This window comes from Vicia villosa, linkage group LG5 (assembly GCF_029867415.1).
Source record: "Vicia villosa cultivar HV-30 ecotype Madison, WI linkage group LG5, Vvil1.0, whole genome shotgun sequence".
Taxonomy (NCBI): Eukaryota; Viridiplantae; Streptophyta; class Magnoliopsida; order Fabales; family Fabaceae; genus Vicia; species Vicia villosa.
The window spans coordinates 7092413-7108219 of record NC_081184.1 but is presented as its reverse complement, the minus strand read 5'-3'; the positions used below and the strand labels follow the sequence as shown (position 1 = coordinate 7108219).

Here is a 15807-nt window from a genome sequence, read left to right as displayed (position 1 = left end):
TGGATGATTCTTCTTTTGATGCGAGTCTTTTTTCTTAGCTTCTCGAAGTCGTGCTCGCAATGATCTTTCTGGTTGTGCGTCAAAAAGAAATTCAGCTGAGGCCTTGCCTCACATACAAGGTTAGACAATGGTTAGTTGAGAGCAAAAATAAAATAAAAACAAAATAAAAATTGTAGAAAAAATTTTAGTTGCAGAGCAACAAAATTTCAATTGACTTATTAATCACTTATATTTTGGCAATCCACGGCAACGGCGCCAAAAACTTGATCGGAAAAATAGCAAGTGTATTATTTTCACCGGTGTAGTTATAATGGGTTTTACCCCAAGTATCAATCACGAGGATTGCATAGGAAATACAAGTTATTAGACGAAGTCAATTAAACAAAAGATCATAGGGGTGTTGTTTTAAAAGATTGAATAATTAGATAAAAATACTAAATAGAAGCTGAAATTAGAGTTGAGCTTTTGTATATAAATTTAGAGTAATGACAAGGTAGGTGTATGATAGCCTTATAATGACTCTATAAAAAGATCTCTTCAACAAGTTCATATGATGCAACTATTTGTTCTTAAGGGTGTTTTTCTAAGTCCTTAGTGAAAACCTTTTGGTTTGCAATCCTAATGCCTAAGTCCTTAGAAACATAGGTTTATAAACCAAAGATGTAAATAATAAAGAATGTTCAAATTACCTTACGGTATCCCTAGTCCTAGGTGATAACTATAAGATTTAATTGTTTAAAAAATCTTAACAACCGTAGTCCTACAGATTGTTAACCGTAGATCAATCCTTGTTTTGCCGACAAAGAAAGCATAAAAACATTAAACAATCAAATTGCAAAATACGAATACTTGATAAAAAAAATATACGATATTCAGAGTCGTTACAATGCAAATCAGGGACACCCCATGGAATTGGGGGGTTTAGCCTCTCATAATATTCAAGAAACCAAAACTGAAAAGTTTAGACATTTACAAAGATTAGGAGAACTCTGATCTTCAATGGTGTCCACCGTTGAATCTCTTCGTCTTCCAAAACCTTGATGAAGCTATCTTTCTCTTTTTGGAATTCTATCGTATGATCTCCAAAAGTGTCTTCTCCTTGTCTCTCAAATCACTTTTAACCTCTCTAGGTTTTCAGATCCCAGCCAGAATACCCAATTTGCCCCTAGTGCTTTAAAAATAACAAAATAGAAAAATTCAGAATTTCTGTCCGCACCAGCTACACGGCCGGGTCACTTGACACGGGGTGACCGTGTCAGCTTCTACCACTTTTGGGGAGAATTCTTCAGCAGGTTGGACACGGCCGTGTCACTTGACACGGTCTGACCGTGTCAGCCTCTGCCTTCATAATTTGGCTTTGACTTCAACATCAAAGTTGTAGCCCTTTTCGTTAGCAAAGATTTGCCACCGGAACCGCGTCATTCCGAGTTACGAAGCTCTAGTTATGATCAAGATACTACACGCATGTCACGATTTTCAGCTTCTTTTACACCAACACTTGTGAAATTTCTATCTGATCCAGAATTAATCTACAACCACCAAATAGAGAGATCAAAAGCATCTAAAAATACATGAAAAAGGGCACAAAAACATAATGTAAGCAATTAACAAATATTAAAGGAATCAACGAAAAACTCTTGAAAACAACTACAAAGTGTTACCAAGTATGACGATCTTATGTCGAATTTATGACGAAATTAAGTAGAAATGGTGACCAATCAGTGACACTTGGACGAAGAGAGGGAGAGGGTCGCGAAATATTTCTATTGCATATTTATGATTTTTACGTTGCAGGGTTAAATGGCTACCAATATATTCGTAGCAAAATTGTAGCTATTGTTTCACAAATTTGCAGCTTCTGGGGAAGAAGAAAGGTGCGTGGCAACGCACCATTGGTGGGTTTGAATTACACGCGTTTTATCATTTAAGGTTGTTGAGTCCATATATCATGTGCTGAGCGCATTTGGTTAAGCAAAACAAGCGTTTAGTAGAGTTGGTGAGGGGCGCGTGTATGGGTCCTAGGGTCCAGGGTTCGATCCCTGGCCCTTTCATATTATTTTGCTGAAATTGCTTCTCTTATTCCATACGCCCTCAGCCCTATGGTACACCATAGTCCATCAGATCTACTCTTTCAATCCATTATTCAGCCAGATCCAACGTACCCATACCTAATATGCATAACATGGGCCCTCAAACCACCCATATTGAATCCTAATCTCAATAAACTAAAAATAATTTTAATTAATATGTTTGTTTTAATTAATCTTTTTAATATATATATTTATATAATAACAATTATTTTTTACAAATAAATTAGTATATGATATTAATATTAAAAATCATAATTTATTGTTCGTGCCGATTAAATCAATTAATCGCTATGGTCATTAATAATTTTAATTAAAATGTAATTAATTCCTATTTGGTTAAATGGTTTCAACTATTTTATTAGTTGTGATGATTAACCCTCTTATTCTTCTCATTCCAATTTGTTGTTCTTTTTAATCGAATCAATCGATTATGAGGGGCAACGATACAAATTAATTCATAAAAAATATTAAAATACTATTATTCGTTATTAGTGGTAATTAAATCAATTGATTAAAATTGGTAACGATACAACTATTAATCTTGTAACTATGGTAATTGAATCAATTGATTATTGCGGTTAATAGTACAAATTAAAACCAGGGTTGTACGCCCTAAGCCTAAAACACTTCCAAAACAAACCTTTTTTCAAATTCCTAACTCATCATAGGCTATTTCAAAAGCCTTGAAGCAAACTTTCAACCATCTCAGATCAAATTCAAATCCTATGGCGTACAACCCTTCCCCGAACTACGTAGACTCTGATCCTGCATAAGGAGGTACGTAGGCACTTGGCAACAAGGCGAGTCCCCTCCCCCATAAATCTAATTTTGTCCCGATTAGGTTTTTATCACAAAACTTTAATTATGATAATTTTCTTTAACCCTATTAATTGTCTGTCATCTTTCTTTATGTTAGCCATGAACCTTAGCTTTATAATGCAAACCTTAGGAAAGGGTTGAGGGTGCCTAACACCTTCCCTCGACCTGAATATAGTATCTTACCCCGATCTCTCAACTACGTAAGGTTTCCAATTCGCCTTGGTAGAATAGGTGGCGACTCTAAATATTTAATTTTTAGGGAAGGTTGCTACAGATGGTTTTCAAACTATTGAAGAGTGGAGTAGGAACAGCGAGGAGAGATTTTTTAACCGTTATAAATCTCTGTGTACTCTTTTTTCTCTCCCTCTTTAACTTTCCGCTCATATTGTCTTGCTTGTTTGCATTTTAGCATCATTTGTATGTCATCTATATTAGATCTTGCTTATAGTGATTTAATGTGTGAGAATAACTTTGTGATAAACTGCCCTTTATATGGCATACTATTCTAGACACAATCCATTGAAGAATCCTACCTAGTGGACATAAAGCATCTGTGGTCACATTTTTTTGGAAACAAATCACTTTTCATAGTTTTGGTTTTGAGTGGAGTTTTCAATAAGGAGTTCAGAGCCACTTTGAAATCAAATCCAGGGAAAGTTCTCATGCCACTGACTTTGATTACATCAGATGGTTGTGGGTACATTTCATAATTTTTCCACAATTGTGTGTGAACTTTTAGAACCTTATCACCAATCTTGGCTTTAAAGGAAATATCCGTAAACTTTCCTTGAATACCAACATAGAGCAATTTAACCAACTCTTAATTGTAATTAAAATCAAGCTCTAGATAAGGAAACAGATTATGAAACTTAAGTAACTCTATAACTTCCTCAAGATGCATACGATTGATAGTTTGGAAGTAAAGAACATATTGTTTCACTATCTTCCTATTCATAAACGTTTTCTAAAAAATCTCTACAAGTTCATCACAGAGAAGATATAGAGAAGTTATTGGTGTTTCAGAGTGATTGCGAGAGGTAATACCTTTGGAGAATCTCTTCTTTGTGGATCTTGAAGCCATGATTTAAGTTTGGTGTGATTTAAGAGATTTTGGAAGTTTGGGTTTTTAGGGTTTGTGGATGTGTTTTTCGGTTTTGAGGAAGAGAGGGAGAGAGAGAGAGAGAGAGTAAAGGATGAAATGAATTACCACCACAACATATAATGAATCCACGTTTTTCGATGATATAATCAGTGATGCCTCGACCATAACAGATCATGCATCGATGCATGCAAAAAATTTGGCGAAAAGTAAAAGCTTCAGTAATCCGTCGACCATTAAGTGGCTTAGGTCGACTCATGCAGAAAAAAATGAAATTTCATGTTATGTACCTTTATTTACACAATAATTAGGAAGTCTACACACAAAACAATTATCATGGATGATAGAGGCATGTAATCAAGTCAAATTTTACAATTTTCACATGATCAAGAATGGAGATAGATAGGAGGGATATTACCTTTATGGAGATTTTAAGATAAGATGCCCTCACAAAATCTTGCAAATAGTAAAGTGAGTGACACATAAAGTAGCAAGCATAATTAAGATCAATGCAACCTATATAGGTTGCAACTTTTTCGAGATATATATAACGCCTAGTTCCCTTCGGATATGGAAAAATGGTTCAGTCGCAAGTGGTTTTATAAAGACGTCAGAAAATTGGTTTTTACTTTCAACATGCTCGAATACGATGTCCCCTTTTTCAACATGATCCCTAAAGAAGTGGTGTCTAATCTCAATGTATTATGTGCCTGAATGTAGAGCCGGAATTTTTTGCTAAATTGATGGTACTTGTATTGTCACAAAATATGGGAATACGGTCTAGTTTAATATCAAAGTCGAGTAATTATTGTTTGAGCCATAAGATTTGAGCATAACAACTACCGGCTGCGACGTATTCCGCCTCGGCAGTTGACAAAGCAACGAAAACTTGCTTTTTACTAAGGAATTTGAAAATAAGTGACAAGTTCCACTTGTGCTTTTCCTATCTGATTTACAACCGGCAAAGACGGAATCAGAATAGTGAACCAACGAACAACCACTTCCCTTGGAGAACCAAAGAATGTGCTTTGGAGTGCCACAAAGATACCTAATTATACGCTTTACGGCTTTTAAGTGAGACTCCTTAGGACATGATTGAAATCTAGCACACATACATACACTAAACATAATATCGGGACGAGAAGCGGTAATATAAAAAAGGGATTTGATCATACCTCTATATCCTTTTACATCAATGGGCTTACCATTTTCATCCCAATCTAAGTTTACCGCGGTAGGCATTAAAGTATCAATATCTTTGGAGTTTGCCATATTGAACCGCTTTAGTAGTTCATGACAATACTTCGTTTAGCTTACAAAGGTTCCTTCCTTGAGTTGCTTGATTTGAAGCCATAGGAAATAGTTCAAATCCCCATCATGCTTATCTCAAATTCTCCCTGCACATGCTTAGAGAATTCCTTGACCAAGGACATATTAGTAAATCCAAAAATAATATCATCTACATAAACTTGAACTAGAATAGAATGTTTTCCATGTCGTTTAATGAAGAGGGTTGTGTCTACCTTCCCTCTTGAGAAACCTTGATCAAGTAGAAACTTGATAAGACGCTCGTACCAAGCCCAAGGGGCTTGTTTAAGACCATACAAATCACGTTTAAACTTATAAACATGGTTAGGATAATCAAATTTTATAAAGCCGAAAGGTTGAGATACACACACTTCTTCACTAATATAGCCATTTAGAAAGGCGCTCTTAACATCCATTTGAAATAATTTGAAGTTTTGCGAACATGCATAAGAAATCAAGAGGCGTATAGCCCCGAGTCGGGCGACCAAAGCGTAAGTATCCTCATATTTGATCCCTTCCTCTTGGTCATACCCTTGAGCAACAAGACGAGCCTTGTTGTGAGTTACGATTCTGTTTTCATCTAGTTTTTTCCTAAACACACATTTGGTGTCAATTACTCGATGGTCTCGCAGAGGAGGGACAAAATCCCATACCTCATTTCTCTTAAATTAGTTTAATTCCTATTGTATGGCTAAAAATCAATGTTCATCGATTAAGGCATCTTTGGAGTTTTTAAGCTCAATTCTTGTTATTCGGTTGGGTCCTCTCTTGTGAAGGAAGACAATCTTTAACTTGCAATTACAACTACGAAAACTTGAGAATTTCAGAGTTATTGTAGCATTCTCTGAGAAAATTCTATTACTACAATTCAAACAGAACATCAACAAGAATATACCACAAGAATTGTAGACCATGTCAGTGTGTAGCTACACGGGTGGATAACCCGCCATTGATAAGGATGAAGTTGTTGAGTGTATGCTTAAATATGCAGATGTTGGATTCACCATCGTATTATTTGATGCAGTCTCATTAAGTGGATTCCACAGCCAGTTAAGATGACAAGTAGCTTTGTAAGAGACATAATTAATGTATCAAGGAAGATACTGGATGTGGAATTCTTAGACATGCATCAGTTTCAGTGGTATTTAAAATCTCTCCTTCTTTTTATTTAGGGTTAATAGTCATTTACCCCCCTGCAATATAGGCGTGTTTTGATTTATCCTTATTTTTTAAAAAAATGGATTACCCCCTATAATATTTGGGCACCCCCCTAAGCGTGTAAAAACCACGGGGATAAATCAAAAAAATATATTTTACAGGGGGTAATTTTCCCTCTTAGGGGGCAAAAGACTTACAATTTTAATATTATAGGGGGTAATCCATTTTTTTTTAAAAGGGGTACACCAAAACTCGCCTATATTGCAGGGGGTAAATACTATTAACCCTTTTATCTAATATACTTTGTACCTAGGTTTTTTAAGATATTTTTTTATTTATATTTGCCAGTAAAAAAGGTGATATATATATAAGGTATAAATTATATGTTTACTTTCTACCTACCATTTTCCTTTTATTTATTAATTTTCTATTATATAATGTACACACACACAAACTTTCTTTTGGTATTCACTTTACTATATCATATCATTTATTGTTTTCTGATTTTGTTTTCTCCTTTTTATGTTGTCATGATATCGTCATCATAAAATATCTATATATGTAGACCACCCTCTTGAACATGACGTATACTTGGATAATATTCACCCTTATCAGATGGTCATTGTGTTTATGCAATTAGAGGAATCAATGGAGCTCACAAAAAAGGTCAGAAATTATATACCTAATGATATTTCTTTCGATATTCTATCCAAATTGCCTATGAAATCTTTAAAGCGGTTTACTTGTGTATGTAAGTTTTGGGCTAACTTATTTGAAAATCATCAACTTATGAAAATGTATCGCAAACATTTATACTTATCTAATTATGATGATCACCATTATTCACGTCTCCTCCTAAAACAAACTCCTGCTAGTTATGAATTTGATGGTAATGATAATATATTTTTATTTTCTGGTGAAACATTTGGGAATAGCATCAAGTTAGATTGGCCGCCTCCGTTTAAAGAAAATTGTAGAGATATTTTTATTGTTGGTTCAACTGTTAATGGCATACTTTGTCTCTGTCAAGGAGATGGAAGAGGTGACACTAGTTGGATTAACCAAAAAGTGGTATTGTGGTGCCCATATACCGAGGAATTTAATGTCATTCCTGATGGCTCTTTTGATCGTACAATTCTCAAAGCATTTCCTCCCGACTCTGTTTTTGATGACTTACCTATTATTCCTACCATTGTTAACATTCATGGTTTTGGTTACGACCCTGTCACAGATGATTACAAGTTAATTCGATATTTTTGTTTCTTTGATGATATCAAGAATTCAAATCCAAATGAAGAGACCTTATGGCAAATTTATAGTTTAAAGAGTAATTGTTGGAGGGATCTTCAAGTTAAAATGCCAAATCACTTTTGGAATAATTGGTTTCAAGAAGTTGGTTATTCAATGTACTTTCATGGGATGTGTCATTGGTGGGGCTATGAAGATTATTTTGGAGAAGAGATATTGGTGTCATTTAACTTGAGTGATGAAGTCATTATTGAAACACCCTTCCACTCTAATTGTGGTAGATTTGTTAAACACTTGGTGGTGTTACATGATTCTATTGCTGCGATTGAATATGGAAATTCTTTTTATTTTTTCATATCAATTTTAGGTGAGATCGGTGTGGAGGAATCATGGACGAGACTTTATAGAATTGGACCCCTACCTGATATGGAACCCATTGGGGTTGGCAATAATGGTGATATATTCTTCAGTGGATGGCTTGAAAAAATTGAAAAGTTTAATTTAAATACAGAACTAATTGAAGATACCGGTATTAATGGAAAGTTTAGATGTTGTCAAATGATTGTTTAGAATGATAGTCATCTTCCTTTCGTCGAAAGTCATATTTAATTTTTTTCTAAGCTTTAAGTTTTAGCTATATGGTTAATTGAAGGTTCAAGATTAAAGAAAGACGTGCATTAGACATTATTGGATCTAATTTTTTTTATATAATAAAATATAATTACATAATTACAAGTGAATTTTTTAGTTTGCTTGTTGAGTGACGGAGTAATTTGTACCAAATACAATTTTTCAGATTATCATATATTATGAAAGTTTTTTTACACCTTTTTAGCATAAAAATGATCAGTATATTTAGTGTTGATTCTTATGCTTCTTTCGTTTTCTCTATATCTTTATCCTTAAGTTTTTTTTTTCTTCTATTGGAAGTAGTTTAGGGTGCTTTATTTTTATTTTATGGTATATTCATATGATATATGCAATGTTACATCATCAGTGATATTAATTTGAAAAGTAATAGAGATGAGGATAATATATATATATATATATATATATATATATATATATATATATATATATATATATATATATATATATATATATATATATATATTTATTTATTTATTTTTATTTTTAATACTTATAATACTTATGTGTGTTTATTCTAAAAAAAAATTAATTAATGGAAACATTTGAAATATAATTTTTTTTTAGTAGTAGCAGTTTATGAAACATAATGCAGTACTCTTATACACATGAATCTTTTTCATTTGTTATTTCACTAGTGTGATTATGTCTAAGGCTATATTTTGATTTATTTTTTTTTACTAAAAAGATATTCATTCATTCAAATTGAAAAATACATTCATCATTACAAATTCAAGATCGCTAAAAACTGAAAAAGGTGAATCTGCAAATAATCCTGCAGCACCTAGGTTAATAGCATACAACAGCAACATGAAAGTGCCTACAAATATGATAAAATAAAAGTCATCAGAATATTCATACTTCTGGATTTGCAACATTGACACTCAAGTCTTCCTCAGATCTGCAATGATTTGAAGTGAATGTGTCAATCTAAACCAATAATCACTGTACTATGACGGGAAAACCAACAAGCACCGTACTAAGACGGGAAAACCAACAAACACCGCACAAGACGACGAAAACTTAAAAACACACAAAAGAAGAAGCAAATATATATGGATAACCACTTATTTAAATAAAAAGAGAAAAAAAACACCGTTGAGGTGTGATTTTTAGCTAAAATAGCCAAAACACCCCTACGATGGAAGAATGAACAGAGAGAGAAGTTTTTATTATTAAAAGTGAGGTTTTTTTACTTTCTTCTAAATTGAATATTTTTTACTTGTTTTTTTAATTATCTATTATTCATATATGATGATTTAAGGACTTGATTTTTGTTGGAACATACACAAAACTATGTTGGTGAATTAATGGAGAAAATTGATAATTGGAGAAGATAAAGTAATAAAAATGAGTGAGAGAGATAAATAGATAGATAGATAGATAGATAGATAGGTAGATAGGGAGGGAGAGAGAGAGAGAGAGAGAGAGAGAGAGAGAGAGAGAGAGAGAGAGAGAGAGAGAGAGAGAGAGAGAGAGAGAGAGAGAGAGAGAGAGAGAGAGAGAGAGAGGGATATTTATACAAGCTAAACAAAATAATTGGGGAAAAAACAAGTCAAAACTAAGCCAAAAAGCCTAAAATATAGGCTCATAATCGGTTACACCAAACATGGTAACCGATTACGCCTACTCAAAACAGAAAGTGCAGAATGATTACACCTTTTCACGTAACCGGTTACACCCTCGAGAACCAGTCTCTGCAGTTTCAAAAGTGCTTATTTTTTAAGTTATTTTTATCAGTTTGTTCCCAAAAACTTATGTAATGCATTTGAATTATTATATACTTCCAATACACCGCCTTAATTCAAATGCTCCGAGTTCTTCATGACCGAGTTCATCACTAACTTCTTGAACACATCATTTGTGACCCCTTTTGTCAACAAATCCGCAACTTATTCTTCTCTTCGACAGTATCCCAATCTCAGCTTGCCTTCACACTCCAGATCCCTCAAGTAATTAAATCTCATCTTAATATGATTGCTCCTTCCATTTGCAATGAGATTCTTAGAAAGTTTAATGGATGTGATGTTCAAAAATGAATATTTCTTCATATAACAAAAAATACATTTTTGGGGGTAAATTTTTTGACTGATAATTTCGACATCAGCTGGGTCGAAGATGAACAAAGTATTTTTATGCTTTTGGCTTCAATTCATTGAGGCTAGACAAAATCCCGATTTTTCCTAAAGACAAAAGGGTCGAATTGGAATTATATTCGTTGATAGACTTAAATTTGAAGTCATTTGGATACAACAAGTCGAAGATTTGGCGCTTTCCAAGAATTGAATTCAAATTGAAGTTTTTTATCCGTCAAGACGCATGAAAGTTTGTTATTCGAAAGAATCATGCAAACGTCGAATGTGGCATGTTTCTGGAGAAAGACCGTAAGGGTCAAATTAGTATAAATAGGATTCTTAGTGTTAGAATTCAGTGTGTTCATTTTGTACAAATTACTCAATATACTCAAAGTACCAGTGTTAGAAAAAGAGTTCCAGAGAATGTACGTATAAGAAACACCACTGTTTTTGTTTCAAAGTCATTTACTTTATAAATACAAATTCATTTACATATCTTTTATGTCTCTTTAATTTCCATTCGAAGCCTTTAATATTCACTTCCTTTAGTCAAAATTGCTTTAACTTACATTCTTTATAGTTATTACGTTCAAGAAATCTTTAATATCTTTGTTAGCAAAGTGTTCTTGTCGAAACATGAGTTTCATTGTAAACATAATCATAAACATTAGACACATGTCCTAGAATCAATCTAGTCGATCTTGTAAGTTACCAAAGTATTTGATTTAGAAGACTAGCGGTTGTTTACCAGATATCATAGTAAACACCAGCTCTCCCAACAGATTCATAAGCCACACAACTTGAGATGTACATAACAAAGTAGTGGATATACTCGACTGTAGCGGGGAAAATCTGAGAACGAAGCCATAGGATTGACTCGACTCAATATTTCAGTGAAAGTCGCCACCGCGCTTTATTGTTTCCGAAAGAAAAGGGAAAAGAACGAAGAAAACCCAAAGTTTGTTTTTTTAAAACAAAAAGAAGAGATCTTAGGTACGGGTGTTGATTATACAAGGGGAAGGTTTTAAACACCTCTCATATCTGTGGTACCTCACAGGAAGCTTTTTGAAAATCTGTGTCGTGTGAGTGCTAAAAAGAAGGGTTTGTTTTATTTTTTAAAATAAGCTCGGAAAAGCATTAAGCCTTGTGCCTACATACCTCCTCGGTGCAATGGAGAAGTCAGAGCTAATGTAGTTCTGCTTAAAGGGAAAACGCTTTAAAATCCGAATAAACACTTTATCATCGTCGGAGAGAAATACTCAATCATTGATCCTGAGCATGAGAACAAACGAGTTCTTTGCATCACAAATGAAAGAAGGGCTCCAATTCGGATAAAAATCAACGGGTATGCCACTAGCTCTCTCACGCGGAAAAGATCTCATTATATCAATCAATTTCAAAATCGTGGGGTATTGCAACTCGTTACGACAATTAATCGTGTCTAAACTTTTAAAGAAAGAGCCACTAAGGGAAAAAGAGATTTTAAAGAATTATTTTAAAAAGGTTTTTACAAACATAAGAAGATTTTGGAAAAAGGGAGAAGATTTTGAAAATCTAAGAAGGGGAGGAGATGAAGAGGCTAGCCTAATGCGTAAAATTAAAGTTAAGGAAAGAAACGGTCTAACCGAAAAAGAATCCAACACTTGACATTAAGAGTCAAGGTAGATTTCCCATCCTTTGGACTATCAATACTAAAAATTACCACTTGGGGATCCAGATGAACTTATTAACTTTAGTACCACTTTGCATTAAGCACATTAAAATTCTGACGAAAATCGGGAAGAGTAACGGTTGTTTTTGGATAAAATCATTATTACGACGCCTTAGAATTAACCATCAAGGGATTTCAAGTAAATACCTGCACACACTAACAGACAACAATCCGATGCCAGACAGACAGAATAACAACAGAGTAACAACATCATAACGGGGTCCAGAGGTACTAAGTCCATAAGTCCAAGTCTCCAAAATGCACGGGATAGTAACCAATAGTCCATAGGGCCTTAAGTGTTTTTTAGATTTTGTTATTTATTAGTGTTCTAGCACAAAAATAGAGTATGGTCCAAGTGGACAAAATGAAAAAAGCGGAAACATAAACAAAACGTCCAAATGGACAAAGAGAAAATAGTGGAATGTAAACGTCCAAATGCACAAAGAGAAAATGGCGGAAACATAAACATGATGAAATGATAAAATAAAGCAATAAAGAGAGAAATATAAAGAGAAATATAATAAAGTACGGAAATTAAAGTTAATTGTTAGATGTTGAAGATAACCATCTTGAAACTTGTCAAGTATGTTATCAAAGTTAGTAATGAAGATCAATGGTGAGTGAAAGATGTTCTCAGATTTAAATTCAAAGGAAATTTATCAGAAGCTTGATAAAATCACATCGACTACACGATAAACTTCCATAAGTCCTAAATCAACCGCATACAATTCTCTTCCATGTTGGATCTTTTTTTGATTCGGGACACGAAATATTGCGCTATGTTAAGCACATCGCCAAGTGATTTATGTAGAAATCACCCTACAACGAGGCCGGTCAAAACTTTATGTGCTAATGCATGCAAGAGAAGCGATATGTAAATCACTTTCCGAAAGCAATATCGCACGAAAAGAAAATAGATAACAATCTAGTCTTTACCAAGAATCCATAAGAATTCTCAAGGTATTAAGACTTTCATCGATCAAAAGAAAAAATAAATAAAAGATGGAACCACATTCAAAAGCTCCTTTCATCCATAATTTCAATCACTTAATATTGCGGATTTGGATTCTCATCCTATCGACGCCCTAAGTCCATTGAAATTAGAGAGAAATTAGGCCTCTAACTTGTGATTCAAAGAAAATAACAAAAGAAGGGAGTAGAAGATGAGTTAGAACCAAGAACAAGTTAAAAAAAAGGCAAAAAAAACATTCTGCTAAGATGTTAATCGATTTGCACAGGGTGTAAATCGATTTGCATAACTCTGTTTTCAAATTTGCGCAGTTTTTCAGTTATGTAAATCGATTTGCACCAAATGCAAGTTGATTTACAACACAACTTTTCAAAAAAATAGAAAATAAAGAGAAGAAAACTTGTTTAAACATAAAACCAAACACCTTGTGATCTTGGATCAATTTGTGCACGAAAATGTATCAAGTGAGCAAGTGGAACTCAACAATGCAGCACCAAAGGTGCATCAAACATAAACATCAATGGATCACATCTTGAATTATGGAAAGGCTCTAGAATTTTACCAAATCTTTCACAAACTTTTAATCCTCTTCAAGAAACACAACCACAAGCCTTGATCTCTCAAAATTGATGAAGAAAATAGTGTTTAGATGGAGGTTTAGCTCAAAGTTAGTGAGGTTCAAGATGTAACTCACTAACTTTTATGGAAAAAGAGCTTTGAGTGAGGGGTTTGGAAAGGATGATAAGAGAAATAGCAAGAGCTTCTCTGGCTTTCAAAGCTTGAGAAATGAAGAGGGGAATGCCTCAATTTATAGGATTTAGGCTTGGGAATTTTGGTGGTTTGGAGTTAGGATTGGAAATTAAAATTAGGCTTGGTAAATGGATGTGGCCAAAAATATGATCCAATAGTCTTGATGCAATCACATTAGGGTTTATGATCAAATGATGTACGCAATCAAATACAAGAGCTAAGTCATGCTTCCCATGCTTGCAAAGGATGTCAACACTTTCAAAAGCTGAAATTTGCCTTCATTCTTCAAAATTCGCACTGGTGCAATCGATTTACATCTTGTGCAAATCGATTTGCACTGCTGAAAAAGGCAAAATCTGGGGCAAAAACAGCTATGCAAATCGATTTGCACTGATGGCAGAAGCAGATCTGGTGTAGAAACAGTTGTGGAAATTGATTTACACCTTATGCAAATCGATTTGCACAGTGAAATTGTTGAAAAATGCTCCTTTGATGGATATTTTGACTTGGTACCTACAAAACACAAACATTCAAAAGCACAAGGCAATATTTTTGGTATTTTGGTTAGTAAAACAACATATACAAGAAAATAAACAATGGTGCTCGATGATTCCTTTGAGGATGAATTGAGCATAACATCACAAGTAGAGTTCTAAGTCGAAACTTCTTGATTGATGATTGATATGCAAATGATGTATGATCTTAGGGTAAAAAATTGGGGTATGACAAATGCCCCGATTTAAGTTTCTTCTATCCGGATATACGATGATTTCAAATCTTCATTTCGTTAAGATAAGGAACTTAAATATATAAAACACAAAATTTTCGAACCTAAGATGTGATGCAGTGCTTAATGAATGCATTTATCATGATGATTAAACAAGACAACACTGGGGAAAGCAAAAGGAACTCCACTGGAAAACAAATGTCTTGCGGGAAGAACTCCACTGGGGAAAACAAGACTTTTTTGGAGAGATAAAATTTTGCTGGGAAAGGAAACTTCACTATGGAACACGTTTCGCACCCAGAGAGGTTAAAACACCACCTTTCACTAGGGATGAGAAACTATATCGACTTTCACAGAAAGTGGAGAATAAATGAATCCTCTTTCACTGGGGATGAGAAAAATATATCACCTTTCATTGGAGAATCAAAAATACCAATCTTTCACTAAAAGAAATGCATCATCGTTCCACTGATGATAGAAATACATCGTTATACCACTGACGATAAAGATATAACAATATACACCAACGTTCCACGGAAGGTGAGCTACCAATGTTCCACAGAAGGTAGAAAAGAGATATATCGTCGTACCATTGACGATAAATATACCAACGTTCCACTGAAGGTGTGAATGAATGCATCGACGTATCACTGACGATGAAATAAGATACACCAACGTTCCACTGAAGGTGAGCTTCCAACGTTCCACTAGAGGTAGAAAAGAGATGTACTGTCGTACCACTGACGATAAAATATACCAACGTTCCCCTGAAGGTATGAATAAAATGCATCGACGTACCACTGACGATGAAATATAACAATATACACCAATGTTCCACTGAAGGTGAGATACCAACGTTCCACTGGAGGTAGAAAAGAGATGTACCGTCGTACCACTGACGATAAAATATACCAATGTTCCACTGAAGGTATGAATAAAATGCATCGACGTACCAGTGATTGTGATAATATAACAATATACACCAACGTTCCACTGAAGGTGAACTACCAACGTTCCCCTAGAAGTAGAAAAGCGATGTACTGTCGTACCACTAACGATAAAATATACCAATGTTCCACTGAAAGTATGAATAAAAATTGAGGGTGCAAACTCAAGTGCATAATCTCATCATCCAGCGACCAAAATTCAATCCATGTTCAAATGGAAAGAAACTGTCAAATAAGACCAGATCCAACGAGGGAAT

The 15807-nt window shown here is 34.2% G+C and overlaps 1 protein-coding gene across 1 annotated transcript; it reads left to right on the top strand.

The window, feature by feature from the left end:
* Positions 1 to 7093: 7093 nt before the first annotated feature.
* Positions 7094 to 8359, top strand: LOC131606212 (F-box/kelch-repeat protein At3g06240-like). The gene has a single exon (XM_058878477.1). The coding sequence runs from the start codon at positions 7105 to 7107 to the stop codon at positions 8290 to 8292; it is 1188 nt and encodes a 395-aa protein (XP_058734460.1). The 5' UTR covers positions 7094 to 7104; the 3' UTR covers positions 8293 to 8359.
* The last annotated feature ends 7448 nt before the right edge of the window (positions 8360 to 15807 follow it).